Consider the following 22,174-nt stretch of genomic DNA (forward strand, 5'->3'; position numbering starts at 1 on the left):
TGGAGAAGGAAATGGCAACCCACTCCAGTGTTCTTGCCTGGAGAATCCCCATGGACAGAGGAGCCTGGCAGGCTACCGTCCACGGGGTCGCAGGAGTCGGACATGACTTAGCGACGAAACTACCACTGCCACACAAATCTCAATCCTAAAAATGAGAGTCTTCTCATTGGTTGTAAAGACCGACTCACATTTTCAGCTCCCTCAGTCCAGGATATTGGATGATGCCCTGAAAACAGAGGAAAACAACTGCCCTGTGGACAATGACACTGCTCAATGAACAGAGTGTGGAAGGCCATTCTCTTTGCTACTCACCAGTGGGATCACACAGGCCTCCTCTAACTGTACCGTGTTTACTTTTAAAATTCTTTCCCATCTTTTCAGTAGTCATGACTTACAAAGGGGTGGGTCCTAAAGTGAATGCTCATGGCAGAGATCACCCACCTCAAAATCACCCCTGAAAAATCACAGAACTCTCCCACAGTATGGGGAAGACATGATTGGGATCTGCTGCTCCCGGACATTTCTTAGGTTCACTGACATTTAAAAACAATGCAGCTGGACTGCAGGAAGGGCAATAAAAGAGAGGCCACATGCAGATGTCTGGGAGACAATCAGCTCCCAAGGATGAAAGGTGAAGGGGCAAAGGCCTTGAGGTGCCCCTGTTCCCCTGCAAGGCTCATTCTGCTCTTTGTTAACATTAAGCCTGTATAACTAAAATTCTTGTAGAGATTTACTTGAAAGTGGAAGTATTAGTCGCTCAGTTGTGTCTGACTCTTTCTGACCCCATGGACATGCTCCTGTGTCCATGGAATTCTCCAAGCAAGAATACTGGAGTGGGTAGCCATTCTGTCCTCCAGGGGATCTTCCCAACCAAGGGATCAAACCCAGGTCTCCCACACTGCAGGCAGATTCTTCACCATCTGAGCCACCAGGGAAGAGATGTACCTGCTGCTATGAAATTAAGCATGAGCACACAGGCCTGGTAAAAGGTAGGTGCTCACTACATGTTTTTTTGGGTTTGAACACACAACTATGACACACTGTTCTTCTGAAAAGTCATGAAGAATTTGACCACCTGCTTCCCATCTTCCCAAGCTCTGAATCTCCTGCTGCAGTGGTCTCCCACATCTTTGGCTCCAGGGACCAGTTTCATGGAAGACAATTTTCCCATGGCTGGGGGTGTGGTTTGGGGATAATTCAAGTGCACTACATTTATTGTGTACTTTACCCCTATTATTATTACATCAGCTCTACCTCAGATCATTAAGCACTAGATCCTAAAGGTTGGGGACCCTGTCCTACTGGACTCACACTTTGAAGCCCTCAGGTTTTGGCCACATCTCACATTGAGAGGGATGGGCCAGGGGCAGGAATGTGTTCGGCTCCAAAATCCACATGTGTTTCATCAGCTGACTTAAGGAAGTCAGCTGCATTTCCTTAAACTCCTGGTTACGGATGGAGACTGTCCCAAAGCACAGGTCCAGACAGCACCGGGGCAGCCAGGACCATTGCATGTGGAAGGGTCAGACACGACGCAGTCTCAGATGCTGTGATCAGCACAGAGCAAAGTGTTCAGAGGCTCTTACGTTGCTGATGTACTCGAGCGGGGTGAGACTGAAGGTGGGCAGGTCATCGGTCAGGGTTTCTCCAATGCCGGCAGTGTTCCAGCTCTAGGGGAGGAAGGAGAGGAAGCAGTCAGGGTCACAGCACCCAGGCAGCAAGGGAAAGCACAGAAGAACGTGGCACCCACCGCAGGCGCTGTCTCTGCTCAGAGCTGGCCTCTGGTGTTATTGCCACGTGGCAGAGCAGGGGTTTCTCTTCCTCCAGTCATCACCGGGAAGCCCGCCACAGAGGAGGCAATTCTTTCTCTCTCTCTGCATCCTTTCTGATCCATAAAACTCTACAAAGCAGGAAGTCCCACCTTTCCAACTCAACTATTCAATGGGAACCGATACTCTCTTCACCTTTCTCGGAAGGTGAGAGAAAGAGCTGGTTATTCTTGTTCTGGGTTTCTCTGCCGGGCACAGGTAGCCTCACTAACTCTGGGGTCGTCAGCCTGCACCCTGTAGAGACCAGGACCCCTGCTAAAACCCTCCCCAGAGACCATATGTGAGTCGGAAGCCCTGTCTGGTTGCAGGAACCGTGTTCACCAATACTGCTGCCAATAAGGTAAAGCTGCTGCTTTTGATCCACCTGCTTCCTGGATCTAGGTCTCAGCTGACTCAGAACTCAGTGGGAAAGGGATGAGAAGGAGGCTCCAGACCCCACCGGCAGCCCCTCTATCCTCTCCTGACCCCCCGTCTAGAGACCTGCAGCACGACATGTCTCCTTTTGTCATTTAGTGGAACCACGACGTCACTGTGGAGCCTCCCTGGGCTCCTCTATAGAGTGAGGCCAGTTACGGTACACGCGTGGTTACAGAGGCCAGCCCGGCACACCTTCACACTCAAGTCTAGCTTCTTAATTCTTACCCGAGTCTCCCTAGAGCCAGCCTGGAAAGCAGGGCCTTTGCTGGCTGGACTCCTGGAGGGACTCCTGAGGTCACATGGTAGCTGCTCTCTGCAGCCACCTGAGACCGATCTGGTTGCTTGATCCTCTAAGTAGCTTTCCGGGAATGGCGTGACCACGTCCGCCCCTGGGCTCCCGGCCCAGGCCAAGCTGCAGCCCTCCTCCCCACGCTCTCGAGCACCAACTCAGCTCTTAATTTGCCTGCTCTAGACAAAGTCTTTTCTTCCCCAGCCCTGCCCCTGTAGTTTTCTAAACTTCTTGTTCTTTTCTGAGAATCCTTTCATTTCAAAATATCCTACATTTTTTCAGTTAACTCCCACCCCACAGGGAGGGACACATGGATCAGGCACGCACACTGAGTGCCTGTGCTGTGCCAGGCTTTGTAGGGAGAGACAAAGAAATGGCTGATCTTGGTTCTTGCTCTCCCTAGGGAATCGAGACCCCCTGACACCTACACACACACACACACACACACACACACACAGGCTTCCACTTCAGGAGTTCTCAGTGGTGGATGTCGATTTTATACAATAAGAGTTCAGAGGAACAGGAGCCCAAGGCGGCTAGAGAAAGGGCTGGCCAGAGGACGCGTGAGGTGCAGAGAGGAAAGGTTGGAAGGAGAATGCACAGTGTGAACACCAGGCTAAGAAAAGGGGAAACGAGAGTGAGAGAAAAGAGAAAGAGGCAAGGAAGGAGGAAGGGAGGGAGAGAGAGAGATGAGAAGGTAACCTGTTACGTCTCAAAAGAGATATAAAAGACATACCCACCAATGTGCGGAGCTAGTCTGGATCCTGATTCAAATCATGACATTTATATAAGACAATCAGAAATTTGAACATTAATTGATGACATTAAGGAATTATTTTTAATTTTCTTTTTAGGGATGCTTATGCAGAAGGCAATGGCACCCCACTCCAGTACTCTTGCCTGGAAAATCCCATGGATGGAGGAGCCTGGTGGGCTGCAGTCCATGGGGTCGTGACGAGTCGGACACAACTGAGCGACTTCACTTTCACTTTTCACTTTCATGCACTGGAGAAGGAAATGGCAACCCACTCCAGTGTTCTTGCCTGGAGAATCCCAGGGACGGCAGAGCCTGGTGGGCTGCTGTCTCTGGGGTCGCACAGAGTCGGACACGACTGAAGTGACTTAGCAGCAGCAGCATGGTATTGTGATTATTTTGAGAGTTCTATTTATTTATTTTTGGCTACGCTGGGTCCTTGTTACTTTGCTTTCTCCGGTTGTGGCAAGCAGGGGCTACTCTGTGTTGTGGAGTGCAGGCTTCTCACTGAGGCGGTTTCTCTTGTTGCGGAGCACAGGGTCCAGAGCATGGGCTCAGCAGCTGTGGTGCACAGGCTTCATCGCTCTGTGGCATGTGTGATCTTCCCAGACCAGGGATCAAACCCGTGTCCCCTGCACTGGCAGGTGGATTCTTATCCACTGTGCCACCAGGGCAGTCCCTAGAGCTCTTATTTTAGATAAGGAGGTATATATGACACAGGACAGCCAAGAGTTGGTCAGTGTCAAAGCAGGGTGATGAAGACACACAGTTTATTACACTCTTCCCTCTACTCTTGCATATATGTAGGGAATGTTCCCATAATAAAAAGTTTTTAAAAATAGACGATCACATTGACTGTGAGGAGCCAGGGAAGGGATCTGAATGTGCAGAGACAAAATCAGAGCGATGCTTTATGAAGACTGATGCAGCAAATCTCAGAAGGACTGTAGGTGGAGAGGCTCAAGAAACAATTCAGAGATGACAAGAACCCAAACCAGGGCAGTGGCCATGGAAACAGATGGAGACGGATTTAGAAAGAAGCAACCATGCAACCTGGTGGTAGAGTCTTGGCAAAGCGGGGCTCAGCGAGGGAGCAGAGGTGGTGAAGGCCAGGGCGGGCAGAGAAGGGAGTGGCCAGGAGCCAGGGCTGAGTCGTGGGAAAAGGGCACAGCATCTAAAGGACAAGCACCGTGGGCTGCAGGCCCTGGGAAGGCTTCACAGAGGAGGAGGGTGGCTAAGATGAGGGTGGAGGGGAAGAAGAGCCAGAGTGGAAAAGTACTTGGGAATAAGGGCGAGACGGGGTGGACTGAGTGGGAGGGCCTGAAACAGTGGGCAGAGGGGGTGGACCCGAAGAGGTCAATAAGGAAATGGTGCAGATTATTTTTCAACTCAAAATTTCCTTCAAAGGGGCTTTTCTAACCAGGTAACGAAAGTAAACTTCAACAGCCTATCTTGAAAGGGAATATGGTGTTGGTTTATATTCTTGTAATGGACAAGGGCAACACAATTTACCAGCAAACATTAAAAACAAACATTTAATGGCCAGGGTTTCATTTTCAAATCCTTAAGGCCGAAAGTGTTTGCCTTTGCATTGTGTGCTTTCTTGCGGGCGCACTGGGAGAACTCCCCCTGATCCCCAGCTGCCTGCATCCGTTCCCAGCGCCCGAACCCTTGCGGTGAGGCCTGAATGAGAAGGTGAGATCAGGCAACAGAGGACGGGGCAGAACAATGAGCGTGGAATGCAGAAGTAGAGGGGAAAGGATGGTGGAGGCGCCCAGCCCGGCTCAGTGGCGAAGAAGACTAGGTAACTGGCAGAACTGAGGCTTCAGAAGAGGAGGCCGAGATTTTTTAACCTCTGACAAATAAAAATGATAAAAACAACCAAAACAAAAAAACAACCAAACCTGGGAGGTTGGGGAAGGGAGATGAGAGACGGAAGGAATGCTAATCCCATCAGCTTTCAGGGCAAGTGAATCAATGCTGCTGCTGCTGCTAAGTCACTTCAGTCGTGTCCGACTCTGTGTGACCCCATAGACGGCAGCCCAGCAGGCTCCCCCATCCCTGGGATTCTCCAGGCAAGAACACTGGAGTGGGTTGCCATTTCCTTCTCCAATGCGTGAAAGTGAAAAGTGAAAGTGAAGTCGCTCAGTCGTGTCCGACTCTTAGTGGCCCCATGGACTGCAGCCTACCAGGCTCCTCCGTCCATGGGATTTTCCAGGCAAGAGTACTAGAGTGGGTTGCCATTGGTTTCTCCGGAATCAATGCTAGTATCTATCTAAAATGGAAACGTGATTAACAAAAACAGTGACTCCATCTATCAGGAGTTTTTATAATCTTTCTTGATCTTGCGGAGATCTTCTGGGAACTGATACCTTTCATGGTGAAGAAACTATTATCTCAAGTTCAACCATTCCTTTGGTTCATTTATCTTTGTTTTCTAAAGTCAAATAAAATCTATGTTGCACACATTTGATTTTTTTTTAAAAATCAGCATGAGTAGTACAATTCCATTTCTTCCTGTGGACCATCTATCTATCAATGCCCACCCAGCCCTCAGCATGTGAACAGACAGGAAGATATGTCTGGCTTGATGATTTCTGGATGGAGGTACCTTGAAGGGGTTTATTGCTTTTATTCCTTGTACTTTCCTGTTTTGTTTGAATTTCTGAAAAATGAGTAATTTTTATGTTTAAAAACTATCATTACTCTTAAAAACTGATAATCGCAGAAAAAAAGAAAACCACTACTTATTCAGCAACTACTCTGTGATGGGACTCTGCTAAATTCTATCATATACGAAACCTCACTTAATCTTCACATATTCATATGATGAGCATCACTGTATCCCCATTTTAAGGATAAGGAGATGCTCTAACAGCCTCAGCCACGTGATCCAGCAAGACCACACATGGCTGTCTGGGTATAGCTATGGTGACATCACTTCCGCTAGGATGTGACAGCAATAGCCACCACACCACCAACCCGACACGCAACCCCACCCCACCCATGGTAGCAATGTAAGATCTGGTTAGAGAAGATCTCATGGCATTTTGCACAAGACTTGACCAAATCATACAGTGAATGAGTGAGTGGCCCTCAGCTCCCGATCTAGTATATTTTCCAGGGGACAGCAGAAAGCAAAGGATCTATTGGTGAGCAAAAGCCCATAAATGGGTCCTTCCCCAAAAACTATCTTTCTCTCTTTCTTTCATTCATTATTTATTTTGGCTGTGCCAGATCTGAGGTGCAGCATGTAGGATCTAATTCCCTCACCAGGGATCAAACCCAGGCCCCTTGCAAAGGGAGTGAGGAGTCTTAGCCGTCAGGGAAGTCCCCCCCAAAATTATCTTTTAAAAAATCCTAATCACCAAAAAGAGAACAAGGAAGAATGATAAAAAAGCCAAATCCAAATAGACTTGAGAAGTCCATAAGAAAAATTAATCAGGGGACTGTCTCAGAAATCTGAAAGGAAACCTGAGATCTGGACCCAGAGAAAGTCAAGAGCCAGTAGAGAAAATAGAGGACTGAGGGGCAATTCCTTGAAAAGTAATAAGGACAAGCAGAGAAGAGAAAAGGGAGGAAGGCATTCCAAGAATAACCAAACAGCAAGAGTATCAAAGATAGAAAAGAGCATTACCCTTCAAACTCCCCTCAAAAACACCAGACCACACCCCGGTAAGGCACTCTCCTGGGTAAAGTTCCAGAACGAAGTCTCCACAAACATCTGGCATAAGAACAACTCGACCTCATCAGATAGCTCCTCTGACCAGCCCTAGCCTATCCAATGGCACATAAGCTCCCTTGCTTCCCCCTGAGAGGCCACAGGTAAGCTTCTCCAAATGGTGAAAGTTAATCAAGCAAGAGGAATAATCCCAAAAAACAATCTGAAACCACAGCATCGCAGTGACTACTATTAAGATGAGACAGCCCCTTGGCAGGGGTTAGTGATGATCTGTTATGTAACCCGTAAGAAGAATAAATTGTTTGGGAACAGGAAAAAAAAAAAAAATATATATATATATACACACACACACACACAAGACAGTCATGCTAAACAATGAATTACAAGGGAACAGTGACCCTGCAGTGAGGCTTCTAGCCCAGGAGAGTCAAAGCGGGCCCCTCCTAAGGCTCGGGAAAGGGAAGATAAGTCCAGCATAGCAGGTGAGAGGCAGCGTTGGCTGGTTGGTGGGAGACTCACATCCATCTTGGGAATGAGGAGCAGCTGCTGTTTGATGCGCAGGAAGACCGAATCGAAAGCCAGCTGGTGCGCCTGCTGGTTAAGCCGAGTCAGAGCCGATCGCGACGCGGACAGCAGGTGGTGGTTACTCGACCCTTTTTCCTAAGACAAGAAAATGCAGAAGGCAGGTTGTTAGGCCCTGAATGTAACGAGGGATGAGCTAAACATTTTGAAAAGCCACCGAAAGGAAAACAGCAAGAGGGCTCTTGACAGCGATGGTTTCCGATCCTGGCTGTGCTCGGGACCCCCTGGGGACACGCTGAGTCACAGACACCCAGGATCTGCTTGAACCACCAAGTCTGGATATTGTTCATTCACTTTCCAGGTGATTCTGATGCACTTAAGCTAACATCAGCTCATGGAGTGACAGTTTACGAAAAAGTAACCTGCGACTGTCCCTCGGGGGTACAGAAGAAAGGAAAAAAAATGATGAGACGTGTCAAGTAGAAACAAGAGTGATGGGCAGAGCCCTGATTCCCAGGGAGGTCAAGTCAATTTCTCTCAGCCGTACACCAGAGCATGCACCCCCACCCCGCTGTGTGAGTCCCAAGGTTTTCCAAATAGCCTGAGAAAATACAAAGGTGGAAAATGTAACCTTCGTTTTGCTATTATTAGTGAACCGATTACGACAAACAGACATAAATCAGATCAGCAATAAAGATAAACGGAGCTGCTTTAACCTAATCACAGAGCATGGATGAGTGAACTTGCAGAATGGCTCTGAGAAGTGTGTGTCAAGCTCAAACGCAGCCAGGTAGTGGGTCAAGGTGCAGGGGCGGGGGAGACCCTTCGGGGGCCAACGCTGAAGCGTCAGGCACATTCTGAGGGCCACTGTGCACTCACCTCCAGAGTGCGAGGCCCAAATAGATAATTTCAGATTGAATTTGGTGCTCTGGGAACAGTACTATCTCCTCTACTTATCACCAAGAGACTGAGATTCAAATCAGACTGGGGGTGGCGGGGAGGAAGTTTCTGGAAAGGATGCCATGGACCACTAAGAACCTCGGGTCATTCTCAGGGAGCCTATGGCTCATTCCATTTGTCAGGAGGGTGCTCTGCCACTGGACCCCACGGGGGCCCAAAGCTCAAAGTCAAGGTCAGTTTTATGGCAGACAAACAAATCTAACACTGATTCCCACGTCCTTGTGCTGCCACATGGAGAAGCTTGCACTGGGGGAGGGGGTGCTCGTGCCTGGCTTCTCTCTACCCTTGCTCCTCCCCTGGCTGCTGGGTTGGGGGCCACCTTCCCAGCTTCTGTCCCTGTGTGGAGGTCCAGGGCCGTCCAGCTCAGCCCACCCTGCTGACAAGTTAACTCTGGGGGAAGAATGGCAAGCTCATTTGGCTACAGATCTAGAGCTGCATTCTCCAACCTATCTTTCAGTAAGAAAGCTCCGTTAATCTGACTCCTACAACTGTGCTTCAGTTGGTTCGACTCTGGTTTAGTTGCTCAGCCTCTTAAAACCCCAACATAACTGAGACAGAGACATGGGAGCAGGCTTTGCCACAGCTCAGGGCCCACACACAGGGGGCAGAGCAGCCAGGTTAGGGAAAGGGTGAGTGACAAGGGAAAAGCTTTCAAGAGTGCAAGAATGCCATCAGTCTGGTCTCATACCTTGAGGGTATAAAGTATTTCCATTAAACTGCCATATTCAGCAGGGCTATCTTTCTGGAGGTAATTATATTCTTGCCATGGGTTCTTGGCAGAGCTCTTCTTGTCTGTCAAGATGCTATCTTGAAAACCGGTCAGGCTCCGAGGGCTGAAGGAGTCAGAGAGATACTTCCCAGCTGTGGACAAAATCCTGTAACGAAAGTGATGGCCATTATGCCCTGAGCCACGTGTATGGAACTTCCTTCCTGGAGCATTCATGCTCCTCCCTGAATCCCAGGACCTCCTCATGAGGCACACAGATGCCACGCATCCTTCAGGAGGGAGCTGGACGTCAGGTGCACGATGAACACCAGACGTTTTCATTTCCTGTTTTAACACACTAACAGAATATGCCGTCGTCCTAATACGACGCCCAGCCTCAGGGCAGCTGTCAATTCACTGCAATCCGGAACACTGTGCACTTCCTACGTATGAGCTCTGTGAGCATCTCTTTGGAATGGTCAAAGCCAAGGGAGCCACCAGTCTAAAGGTCATGGAGGCACTAGACTTGGGAGTGGGACAGCTCGTCCCTGGAGCTCCCTGCACAACTCTACCCACAGGACTCACACTCTCATACACACTGGGCTTGTGCACTGCTTGTGCTTATCAGCACCATAAAGCTTACTCTGCAGTTTAGAGAGACATATTGAGGGAGGCTGGCGCTTTCCTGAGAAGGAACAAAGCCTGCTGGGAGGTTCTATGGGATGATCAACCTCTAGCATGGCTTGGGGAGTAGACTCTCTTTATCTACTGAAGATGACCTCCCTTGATGGACACTGAAAACCTTTGCTCCATTCCTCCTGAATGGACACGGAAGTTGGACATGGCAGCTTTCAGGCACTTACTTCTTCAAAAACAAATCCCATGACTTCATCAAGAAATGCCTGAATCTTCAAACAAATGCTGGGGACAGGATCCGTCTCAGGAGCCAGAGCTGACACAAGCAGCTACCTGCCTCTGCCATTAAGGTCAAGTCAGTTTTCTCCGTCTCTTATGCCCACAGGTCATTCTGGCTGGGTCTTTCTTATATGGAACCATGGCCTGTCCCTGCCACTGCCTTACTTTCAAGTCTGGATCACAGTGGCCGTCCCTTCCTTGCTTCATTTAATCTGTCCTCTGAGGGTTACTGGGATGATCTTTTCTAAATGCAAATCTGATTTTATCTTTTCCCCAAAGACCTGCCAGTGTCCCACAAGATAAAACTAAACACGCCTGGCATGGCACCCAGGGCCCTCCGTCACTGGAGCCCCTATATGCTTATAGACATTCCCATTCCCATGCCAACCGCCCCCAGCTCAGCCCACACACCATGCTTCAGGCCCTTGCATGTCTTGCTCACATGCTGCTGTGATCTGAAATGCTCTCCCCTCCCTGGTGCCCCTGGAAAAGATCCTACCCCTTCTACAGGGACTGCTCTCCTGTGCCGAATCATACCCCTCAGGCCTCAGTCCTCTGACCTCACCAGCCTCTCACCTCTTACACATTTAGCACATGCTGTCCCATTCCTCTCCATCAGATGGTGAGGCTGAAACACACCAAGTGTTCATCTCTGAATTCCCAGCACTTAGCCAAGTAGTTATGTCTACCACCATGGGCAAGAATCCCTTAGAAGAAATGGAGGAGCCCTCACAGTCAACAAAAGAGTCCTAAATGCAGTACTTGGGTGCAGTCTTCAAAACAACAGAACAACCTCTGTCCATTTCCAAAGCAAGCCATTCAATATCACAGTAATCCAAGTCTATGCCCTGATCAGTAATGCTGAAGAAGCTGAAGTTGAATGGTTCTATGAAGACCTACAAGGCCTTCTAGAACTAACACTAAAAAAAGATGTCCTTTTAATCACAGGGGACTGGAAATGCAAAAGTAGGAAGTAATAGACAACTTTGCTCTTGGAGTAGAAAATGAAGCAGGGCAAAGGCTAACAGAGTTTTGCCAAGAGAACACACTGGTCATAGCAAACACCCTCTTCCAACAACACAAGAGATGACTCTACACATGGACATCACCAGATGGTCAATACCAAAATCAGATTGATTATATTCTTTGCAGTCGAAGATGGAGAAGCTCTATACAGTCAGAAAAAACAAGACTGGGAGCTGACTGAGGCTCAGATCATGAACTCTTTATTGCCAAATTCAGACTTAAATTGAAGAAAGTAGGGAAAACCACTAGACCATTCAGGTATGACCTAAATCAAATCCCTTATGATTATACAGTGGAAGTGAGAAATAGATTTAAGGGCCTAGATCTGATAGACAGAGTGCCTGATGAACCATGGACGGAGGTTCGTGACATTGTACAGGAGACAGGGATTAAGACCATCCCCAAGAAAAAGAAATGCAAAAAAGCAAAATGGCTGTCTGAGGAGGCCTTACAAATGGCTGTGAAAAGAAAAGAAGTGAAAAGCAAAGGAGAAAAGGAAAGATATACCCATTTGAATGCAGAGTTCCAAAGAATAGCAAGGAGAGGTAAGAAAGCCTTCCTCAGTGATCAATGAAAAGAAACAGAGGAAAAAACTGTAGAATGGGAAAGACTAGAGATCTCTTCAAGAAAATTAGAGATACCAAGGGAATATTTCATGCAAAGATGGGCTCAAAAAAGGACAGAAATGGTAGGGACCTAACAGAAGCAGAAGATATTAAGAAGAGGTGGCAAAAATACACAGAAGAACTGTACAAAAAAGATCTTCATGACTCAGATGATCACGATCATGTGATCACTCACCTAGAGCCAGATATCCTGGAATGTGAAGTCAAGTGGGCCTTAGAGAGCATCACTACAAACAAGATAGTGGAGGTGATGGAATTCCACCTGAGCTATTTCAAATCCTGAAAGATGATGCTGTGAAGGTGCTGCATTCAATATGCCAGCAAATATGGAAAACTCAGCAATGGCCACAGGGCTGGAAAAGGTCAGTTTTAAATCCAATCCCAAAAAAGGCAATGCCAAAGAATGTTCAAACTACCGCACAACTGCACTCATCTCACACACTAGCAAAATAATGCTCAAAATTCTCCAAGCGAGGTTTCAACAGTACGGCAACCAAGAACTTTCAGACAGATGTTCAAGCTGGATTTAGAAAAGGCAGAGAAACCAAAGATCAAATTGCCAACATCTACTGGATCATAGAAAAAGCAAGAGAATTCCAGAAAAACATCTACTTATGTTTCATCGACTACACTAAAGCCTTTGACTGTGTGGATCACAACAAACTGGAAAATTCTTAAAGAGCTGGGAATACCTGACCACCTTACCTGTCTCCTGCCAAATGTGTATCCAGGTCAAGAAGCAACAGTTAGAACTGGACATGGAACAATGGACCTGTTCCAAATTGGGAAAACAGTACGTCAAGGCTATATATTGTCACGTTGCTTATTTAACTTCTATGCAGAGTACATCATGCAAAATGCCGGGCTGGATGAGGCACAAGCTGGAATCAAGATTGCAGGGAGAAATATCAATAACCCAGATACACAGATGACATCACCCTTATGGCAGAAAGTGAAGAGGAACTGAGGAGCCTCTTGATGAAAGTGAAAGAGCAGAGTGAAAAAGCTGGCTTAAAACTCAACATTCAAAAAACTAAGATCATGGCACCCAGTATCACTTCACGGCAAACAGATGTGGAAACAATGGAAACAGTGATAGACTTGATTTTCTTTGGCTCCAAAGACATTGCAGATGGTGACTGCAGCCATGAAATTAAAAGAAGAAAAACTATGACAAACTTAGCATATTAAAAAGCAGAGACATTATTTTACCGACAAAGATCCGTACAGTCAATGCTATGGGTTTTCCAGTAGTCATATACTGACAAAGAAGGCTGAGCATCAAAGAACTGACGCTTTTAAACTGCGGTGTTGGAGAAGACTCTTGAGAGTCCCTTGGACTGCAAGGAGAACAAATCAGTCCATCCTAAAGGAAATTCACTGAATATTCATTGGAAGGACTGATGTTGAAGCTGAAGTTCCAATACTTTGGCCACCTGATGGGAAAAGCAGATTCATTAGAAAAGATCCTGGTTCTGGGAAAGATTGACGGCAGGAGGAGAAGGGGACAACAGAGGATGAGATGGTTGAATGGCATCACCGACTCAATGGACATGAGTTTGAGCAAGCTCCAGGAGACGGTGAAGGACAGGGGAGCCTGGCATGCTGCAGTCCGTGGGGTCGCAAAGAGGAGGACAAGACTGAGTACTGAATAACAAAAGCACAGTGCTGGGCACAGAACAGGTGTTCCATAATTATTCTGTGAATGACCTGTGGCCCTGGATTTGGTGAGCAGGGAGTTGAGAGCTGAGCTTTCATCTCTTCCCTCCAGGAAGTGAGCTCTCCTTCTCAGGGTTACTGCAGTTCATGTTTCAGTCTCAGGCAGCTAGCAAGTGGCATCATTCTGCCATCCAAGTTGAAGAAAAGAAGTTACACCGGGAATGTTTCAAATATTACAGATAACAGTTTAAAATGTCTGAATAGTGTGCTGTACAATAAAAACCAAATCCAATATTTTTAAACGTTGGAATAAACACAGCTCCAGCCCTAAGGAAATAACGGCATTCTTCCCTAGCCTCCACGTCAACCAGTCACCATGAGATGATCTCATCATTAGACTCTGATGTCCTGTTATATGTATTTCCCAGCATTGTGAACCAAACAATGCAAAAATGAAAACTTGATTTCCTCATTCATTAAGAAACATTTTCAGACTTCCCTGGTGGTCCAGTGGTTAAGAATCCACCTGCCAGTGTAGGAGACATGGGTTCAATCCCTGATCCGGGAAGATTCCACATGCCATGGAGTGGAAGCCTGCTGGCCATAACTAGACAGCCCATGTGGCCTAGAGTCCATGCTCTGCAACAAGAGAAGCCCCACATTCTCCACAACTGGAGAAAGACCTTGCACAGCAACAAAGACCCAGTGAAGCCAAAAACAAATACATTTTTTAAAAAAAGAAACATTTTCTCATGTTGTGATGGGCTCTAAGCTAGCTTTGGTGCTTTCAGATGATTAAATACAACAGAGCCTGCCCAGAAGCTCAGAGATTAACAGGAAAGCCCAGTATTTGCCAGTGCTGGGCTACCTGCCATGCCAGGAGAAGGCAGTTAAGTCCACACATGATAAGGAGGGAGGGACGAACATCCCAATTCCACCTACTTCCTCAACGCATCTCCTTTTCTTGAAAAGCTGCTGCCCACACCTCAGCCAGGGAAATGTGTACATTTATTCTGGATTCTCCAAACCTCATCACCCCACTGAACTGCCCTACTAAAGCCGTGTCCCAGTGAAAATGCCACTGTGCCAAAAATCGGTAGTGGGCACCATAAAAGTATAGAGAAGCCACGGCAACCTCCCTGCGTGTCACCCGAGTTCAAGAGAAATCCCTCGGGTGACACCCAACTCAGCCTTGCTTCACTCAGCCCGTAAGTCACAAAATGATCCTTGTCAAAATGATCACCTGCCTAGGTGATCTCTAAAAGCCCGGTAGCCAGTGTCACTCGTCGCTCAAGTAATCTGGAGTGTTTGGAGCTACCACGGCTGCCACCCCAGGGGAGTGGTCCTAAGTCACAGTCTGGGCTCTGCAGGTGAAACTGATGAGGAGATAAGATAAGCTTTACAGGCAGTGGCCATACACTTGGGCTCCCTGATTGGAATACAGATGGTGGCTGTTACTCCTTTCCCTTTCCAGGCTCAGTGCTTCCAGAATGACGCCACCTCGTAAAAAGGCTCCCCTGGATACATTCAATCTGTTCTCATCACGCCAGAGAGCTCGGGCCAGGCACTCAGCGTCGCTGGGGTGCAGTTACAGGAGCTCGCTCTTTACCTATCTATGAATGCCCAATGCATCTTCTTAACCAGATCCTTCCTTGCCCTTTAGAATGTAATATTCATCTTCATTAAAAGATTAAGGCAAGCCTGTATGTTCTGATATGGTAAAACTTCTGATATGCACGCAGAGAAACACAAGTCTAAGGACGGACACCCATCTCTGAGGAAGGACGGTGTGGGTGTGACATGCACTCAGGATGACTCAGCTGACATCCCCGTTCAAACACCGCCTCTTACTTGCATCACCTCAGACACAGCTCTTTCCACAAATAATTTATTTTACTTAAAAAGCTATTACTGCGGCTTCCCTGGTGGCTCAGTGGTAAAGAATCTGCCCACCAATGCAGGAGACACGGATTTGATCCCTGATTCAAGAAGAACCCATATACAACAGGACAACTAAGCCCATACGCCACAACTATTGAGCTTGTGCTCCAGAGCCCATGCCCCACAACAAAAAAAGCCACCGCAATGGGAAGCCTGAGCACTGCAACTAGAGAGGAGCCCCCACTTGCCACAACTAGAGAAAAACCCATACAGCCACGAAGACCCAGCACAGCCAAAAATAAATAATTTTTTCTAAAAGAAGCTATTACCTGTGTCAAATTCTATGCCTCAACGTCTCTTCATGTGTAAAAATGGGGATTTTGTGCCCCCTGGAATGACTGATGAGTTAACTCGATGAGGTTCTTAATGTCAGAGCTCAACAAATGTGACAGGGGTGGAGGGCTGTAACTGTTTCTTCTGAAGAATTTTCAAGGTGAGGAGATTTTCAGTTTTTACTTTGAATACTTGTGAACTTTTAATTTGTGCAATGAGTTGGACCCACTGTAATTACTACCGTAATTAAGAAAATATAAGCTACATGTTTTTCTTTTGAACATGTAAATGTAAACTGTTCACGTTTTGTACAGGCCGTTTGTGAACCCAGACCTAATTACCCTCCACCAGAGGCTCCCTTCACCGTGTGTGTGTGTGCGTGTGTGTGTGTGTGTGCTGCTAAGTCACTTCAGTTGTGTCCGACCTGTGCGACCCCATAGACGGCAGCCCACCAGGCTCCCCCGTCCCTGGGATTCTCCAGGCAAGAACACTGGAGTGGGTTGCCATTTCCTTCTCCAATGCATGAAAGTGAAAAGTGAAAGTGAAGTCACTCAGTCATGTCCGACTCTTCGAGACCCCATGGACTGCAGCCTACCAGGCTCCTCCGTCCATGGGATTTTCCAGGCAAGAGTACTGGAGTGGGGTGCCATTGCCTTCTCCATGTGTGTGTGTGTATACACACCTACATATGAATGTGAGCGTAAGTGTGCGTGGGAGTAGGGAGGAAGGGCGCGTTCACGTCATCATTTATATTATTTACACACACTCCATTGTATGCCTGTGATGCCCTGGTTTTATTTGTTCCAGGAAGCCACATAACCTCTGTGCTGGGTTGTTTGGGAGTCATGAACCGCAATAGCTGCTCATTCCACCCCACCCCACCCCCCACCCCTAGCAAGACTTTCCCCATAATGAGAACCATCATGAAAAGTCTTGCGACTTGAAGGCAATCCATGGGATCAGAAATGAAAGAAGACCAAAAGTGGTGAGAAGAAGAAATGACCAGCTCAGGGCCCTGACCCCAAGGGCGGTCTGACCTCCTTCCCCAGCAGTTCGCCCCTACCGTCCATCCGGTCCGAGGTCTCGGCTTGCTTTTCACTTTGTACCACTGCCAGAAAGTCCCTCTTGCAGAGATGACTTTAGGACAATGAAGAATTATTCCAGAAAGTGGGGAAGGGACAGATGCTAGGCCCTCACACCACCTGAGTTCAGACTTCTTCCCCTGAACTCTTGCAGAACAGAGAACCCAGCTGCACTGAGGCAATGAGATTGTGCAGAAAGAAAAAAACAAGAGCATCTGGGCAGCTGGAGCCCTCTGAGGGGTCCCTTCGGGGCAGGTATCAGAATAGAGAAAGGGACAGAAGGGACCTTCCAGACCCCACCCCAGAAGTCCTCATTGCCACACACCCACTTTGCAACACAGAATCCTGGGGCAGAACCCAGACGGCAGGCTGGCCTGGTTCAGCCCAATTCTGTAGGTTGGCCAAGGGGACTTCACCACTGCTTTGAACACCATTTCTATGGCGAAATTTATTTCAATTTCCAATAACTGACTCACATATGCAGCAGGAACCCAGCCCACTGATAATTTGGAGATAGCATGTACTGTTTTCCTCAATTAGGCTGAGACTTTCATATCTAACTAAAATTACGTGCCCGCTGCCAAGCAGGCCTTGCTCCTTTTAGATGCTCAATAAATGCTGAATGGTGACAATACTGACACCTCGTATCCTAGGTACAGAGAGCCCTGGAGCGCTGAGGCGTCAGACTGTGCTGTGTACTCAATCAAGTTCTTCCCTAAACCTGGGCCCAGGGACCCACCCCCAGGCTCCTCCTACCTGTTTGCCAGCTGCTGCTCGAAGTCCCCACATTGCCTTAAGAGCTCTCCACAGGTGGCTATTATCCTAAACAAAACAAAAAGCACTTCAAGTTTAAGCATCTGGAATGCTGACATTTACAGGACAAACATTATCTCATTCATAAAAATTCTAACTATTCAACCCTTTTGGTTGTGTGCTGGGTTGTGGGAAAGCAGTTAATCCTTTGAGCTCAGTCGTGTCAGACTCCTCACAACCCCATGGACTGGAGGCCTGCCAGACTCCTCTGTCCATGGGATTTCCCAGGGAAGGATACTGGACTGGGTTGCCATTTCCTTCTTCAGGGGATCTTCCCAACTCTGGGATCAAACATGGGTCTCCTGCACTGCAGGCAGATTCTTTACCTTTACGGTCTGAGTCACCAGGGAAGCCCACTTAGAGGGCTGACCTGAAATGTTTCATTTATTAGTAATTCATGTAAAAGAGAAATTCTGGTCCTTTCTGATATTCCTCTGTGATGGGTCTCCCTGCTATGAATCACAACTCTATCCAACGTGATCTGAAATAATTTAACATGTCCCAAAATACAAGGTGGTGCAGGTGGTAAAGAGCCCACCTGCCAATGAAGGAGACCTAAAAGATCTGATCCAGCTTTGATCCCTGGATCAGGAAGATCCCCTGGAGGCGGGCATGGCAACCTGCTCCAGTATTCTTACATGAAGAATCCCATGGACAGAAGAATCTGGCCAGCTACAGTCCATAGGGTTGCAAAGAGTCAGACACAACTGAAGCAACTTAGCACGCACACAAAATACTGAAGTTGCTTTTGGTTTTTGTCTTTGAGAAAATGGGTTGGAGGGAATTCCCTGGTGGCTCAGTGGTTAGGACTCGAGTTTGCACTGCTGAGGGCCTGGGTTCCATTCCCTGGTCAGGGAACTAGGATCCCACAAGTTTTGTAGTGTGACCAAAAAAAAAAAAAACAGAAACAAACAAAAAATGGGTTGGAAATCTTTTGTCTCTAAAATTGAAAAACCAAAATTCATAATTTAATGTTTGCGAGATGCCTGCTATTTGCCAGGCATAGAAGAGAAAACTGTTTTGATATTAGAATTATGTTCCATTCTGATCACATGAAAGGCAGATGAGTTTAATCCATTTGTTTCTGAGAGATAAGCCTGAATGATCATCATGTCTGAATTTAATATTCATTTAATTTCCGAGTAATTTTATGCTAGGCCTCAAACTCCAGCCACTGAGTCCTTCAACACCAAACTATAATGTCAGGACAAATCCAAGGATTAAAAACATCTCAGGGCTAGTTAACTTTTAACTTTCTCTAAAAGTGCCTATCATCACCAAGATATCTAGGCATTCCATCATAAGAAAGGTTTATGAGAAAGTGAAATATTCCACTCACATCAGGTACAACAGAACAACTTTGTGCATAATATTTTCTGGTGTACCAAGCTGCCACAGCTGATAAGGGATACTAGCATCTGGAACATTAAATTTCATCAAAAAAATAAAAGTTCAGATCAGAGCCCATGAGGAGATATTCCAGATGGTCTTGGGAGGTCCTGGGTTTGCCCTGGTAAGATGGTCATTGGACACATATGCGCCACGGGTACCCTGTGCACGCTACCTAGCCCGGGGGGTCAGGCAAGGAATGTAAGTGGAGGGAGAGCAGCTTGCCTTTCCGGAACACATGTCTGCGAAGAAAGGTTGTAAGGAAAAGAAATTTCTGGATTGCTTTTTATTGCAGGCCAATAGTACGGCTGATAGGCCTCATAGGAGTGGGAGAAGAGAACAGAGAACATTCACCTAGTCAAGCGGGGGTTTCAGCTTCCAGCCCCAGGCAGAGGTCAAGGCCTTGGGGCGACACAGACCCAGTGCTTCCAGACAGTCCAGTTTTGACATTATGTTGGAAAGCTGGATTATGTTATATCTGGTTTTACATGCTGGCAAATAAACTAAAAAAAATTTTTTAAATCCTGTGATCAAACAAAGCTTGTCCATAGGTCAGATCCGGCCACTGGCCAGCATTTGCATCCCCTGGCTGGACATATCAAGGGCCAAATGCCTCAGGCCACTGCCAGTCACACTCAGATCAGACCTCAGGGTTTAGGGCAATAGGGTGTCTACCAAGCAGCCCACAGGTCACAGAGGCTACCCTGGAGCCTGTCAACAACAACTCAGGAGGGTCACCTCAAGTCCTTTCATGGAACTCTTACATGGCTCTTTACAGGCCAAAGAGTACTGCCTTACCATTTAGTGCTATGGCACTTAGATCCAGAAACAGGATACAATCAGCTGTGCATTTTCTAAAATATAAAAGCTCTAACTTACTGCAAAAACTGTAGGCTAAGGGGGGAAAAAAATCTCAAGCCAGACAAAAAACTTAAATCACCAAAGGAGATGAGCTCCTAAAGAATTTCTAAAAATATTTTAAGAGCAAGACAGGTCTTTTTGGTGTTTGTTTTTTGTTTGTTTGTTTTCGGTTTGTTTATTGGCTTGTCTGCAGTGTCTAAAGTATTTGCTTTAAGAGGAGGGAGGTGGAGGAGACAGTCAAAGAGATAAAAGCCCCACATTTATCATTTTTATACACTATTATATATAATATATGTTTATATATGTTTACTCCCATTTTACCTAATGGAATTCTGAAAAGCCGTCCAATCTTCTTGAAAAAGAGAGTTGAGAGGAATATCATCCAGTCTGTACTTCTTTCGTATTGAGTGAAGAGTACTAGTGAAGTCAGACACATACCTAGGGGAAAGAAAAATTAACAGCGGTGTCATCATAAACTCTCCAGACCTACAGACACCAGGAATTACAAAGCTTTAGACAAACCGCTAATGAGAGCATCTTCAGAGGCTATCCTATGAAGGGTTGTCACGACGCATAAAGCTCTGACCACAAACAAGTCTCTATGTAACAAGACGGTCTTTTTCATCTTGCAGAGCAGCTTTAGGAGATGTTCAAGATGAGGGGGAAGGGGACGGCCACTAAGACCACAACTCTGTGACCCACCAGGTGACAGATGATGCTCGCAAATCACTCCCTCATCCTAACAGAGGCATTTCTTTGGAAGCTAATTTAAAGGACTGTTTTAAAACATCACAGCCCCACTATAATACCTGACTGATACCTAGGATACCACAAGGTACTTCTGCAGCATTGAAATCCTTGAAAGTGAAAGTCACTCAGTTGTGTCCGACTCTTTGCAACCCTGTGGACTATACAGTCAGTCCATGGAATTCTCCAAGCCAGAATACTGGAGTGGGTATCCATTTCCTTCTCCAGGGGATATTCCTGAGCCAGGGATCGAACCCAGGTCTCCACATTGCAGGCGGATTCTTTACCAGTTCAGCCACAAGAGAAGCCCAAGAATACTGGAGTGGGTAGCCTATCCCTTCTCCAGCAGATCTTCCCGATACAGGAATTGAACCAGGGTCTTCTGCATTGCAGGCGGGTTCTTTACCAGCTGAGCTACCAGGGAAGCCCACTCCAATCCTTGAATTCAGAGTAAACAGCCAAGCCCCATGGCTTGGGCCCAACCTTAACAAAGCATGAAACTGGATTCCAAACTGAACACCCTCCCTCGAAGACTGTGCCGTTTGCTCCCACCTATACCACTTACTTTTCTTCATCCCATTTATCACTAAATAGCTTATCACATCCCACTTTTCACTAAATCCCAAGTATCACTAAATAGCTTATTTAATGTATGTGTTTCATGTTTATTGCTGTCACTAGACTAGAAGCTCTGGGAGAGAACAGGGACTATCCCTCTGTGGCTCATAATTGTATCCCCAGGAATTAGCACAGGCCTGGGCATAAGGGAGACATCCAGAAACAGGCTGTGAGGCAATGACAGACCTGCACTGCAGTATCTAGGCAAGTACCTGAGTGTCTTTGGGCCTTAGTTTCCTCATCTTCAAAATGGACTTAATGATGTCTTCTGCACTGCCTTCCCTGATAGCTTAGCTGGTAAAGAATCTGCCTGCAATGCAGGAGATCTGGGTTTGATCCCTGGGTTGGGAAGATCCCCTGGAGAAGGGAAAGGATCCCCACTCCAGTAATATTCTTGCCTGGAGAATTCCACTGACAGAGGAGCCTGGCGGGCTACAGTCCATGGGGTTGCAAAGACTGACTGAGCGACTAAGCACATTCACTTCTCACTCAATATTCACAACCACACAGAAAGGCGATATTATCACCATCAGTTTCCCCAACTAAAAGATAACAAGACTCAGAAAGGTGCATGAACCCACTCAAGGTCCCAGCTAGTTAAGTGCCTGAGCCAGGATCTCAGCTCAGGGGGCTCCACCTCCTGGGCCCAGGCTCCCTCACAGCCAGAACGCCCCTGACTCTGTACCAGCCCACCTTTAACTATGGATTCTACAGTCTTGGCCGAGTCCAGGTTAGGCTACCCTCCTGCCCTGCCTGCATCCTTCATCCTCCCTACCCCTCCTTCCTGAACACCATCCCATGCTCCCCCCCCACTACTGAACAAGGTCCCACTTGAACCCTGGGCAAGTCAGTATCACCCTTATTTCCCTGACTAATTTCATAAACAAATATCAGCTGTTTTGGTAGCTTCAAATCCTCCCCTTCTCGAGAAGGTGATCTGGCTTTATCATACATCCTTTGGTCCAGTTTGAATTTTTAATATGCATTTGCATTACTTTTTAAAATGAAGGAACTGAAGTAACCAATAGAAGAACCAAAAATGAAAACATCACCAACGAGAACTGG

At 47.0% G+C, this 22,174-nt stretch overlaps 1 protein-coding gene across 1 annotated transcript in view; it reads right to left on the reverse strand.

Annotated features, from left to right (window-relative positions):
* COG7 (component of oligomeric golgi complex 7) overlaps window positions 1-22,174 on the reverse strand; it is a 90,873-nt gene that overhangs the window by 19,714 nt on the left and 48,985 nt on the right. The window contains exons 10-14 of the mRNA XM_010837200.1: window positions 20,066-20,182; window positions 17,438-17,503; window positions 9,142-9,328; window positions 7,491-7,631; window positions 1,587-1,670 (exon numbers count right to left, since the gene is read on the reverse strand). Of these exons, the coding sequence (XP_010835502.1) occupies window positions 1,587-1,670; window positions 7,491-7,631; window positions 9,142-9,328; window positions 17,438-17,503; window positions 20,066-20,182 (595 nt within the window). The remainder of the gene's footprint in view (window positions 1-1,586; window positions 1,671-7,490; window positions 7,632-9,141; window positions 9,329-17,437; window positions 17,504-20,065; window positions 20,183-22,174) is intronic.

This window comes from Bison bison, unplaced genomic scaffold (assembly GCF_000754665.1).
Source record: "Bison bison bison isolate TAMUID 2011002044 unplaced genomic scaffold, Bison_UMD1.0 scf7180017864072, whole genome shotgun sequence".
Taxonomy (NCBI): domain Eukaryota; kingdom Metazoa; phylum Chordata; class Mammalia; order Artiodactyla; family Bovidae; genus Bison; species Bison bison.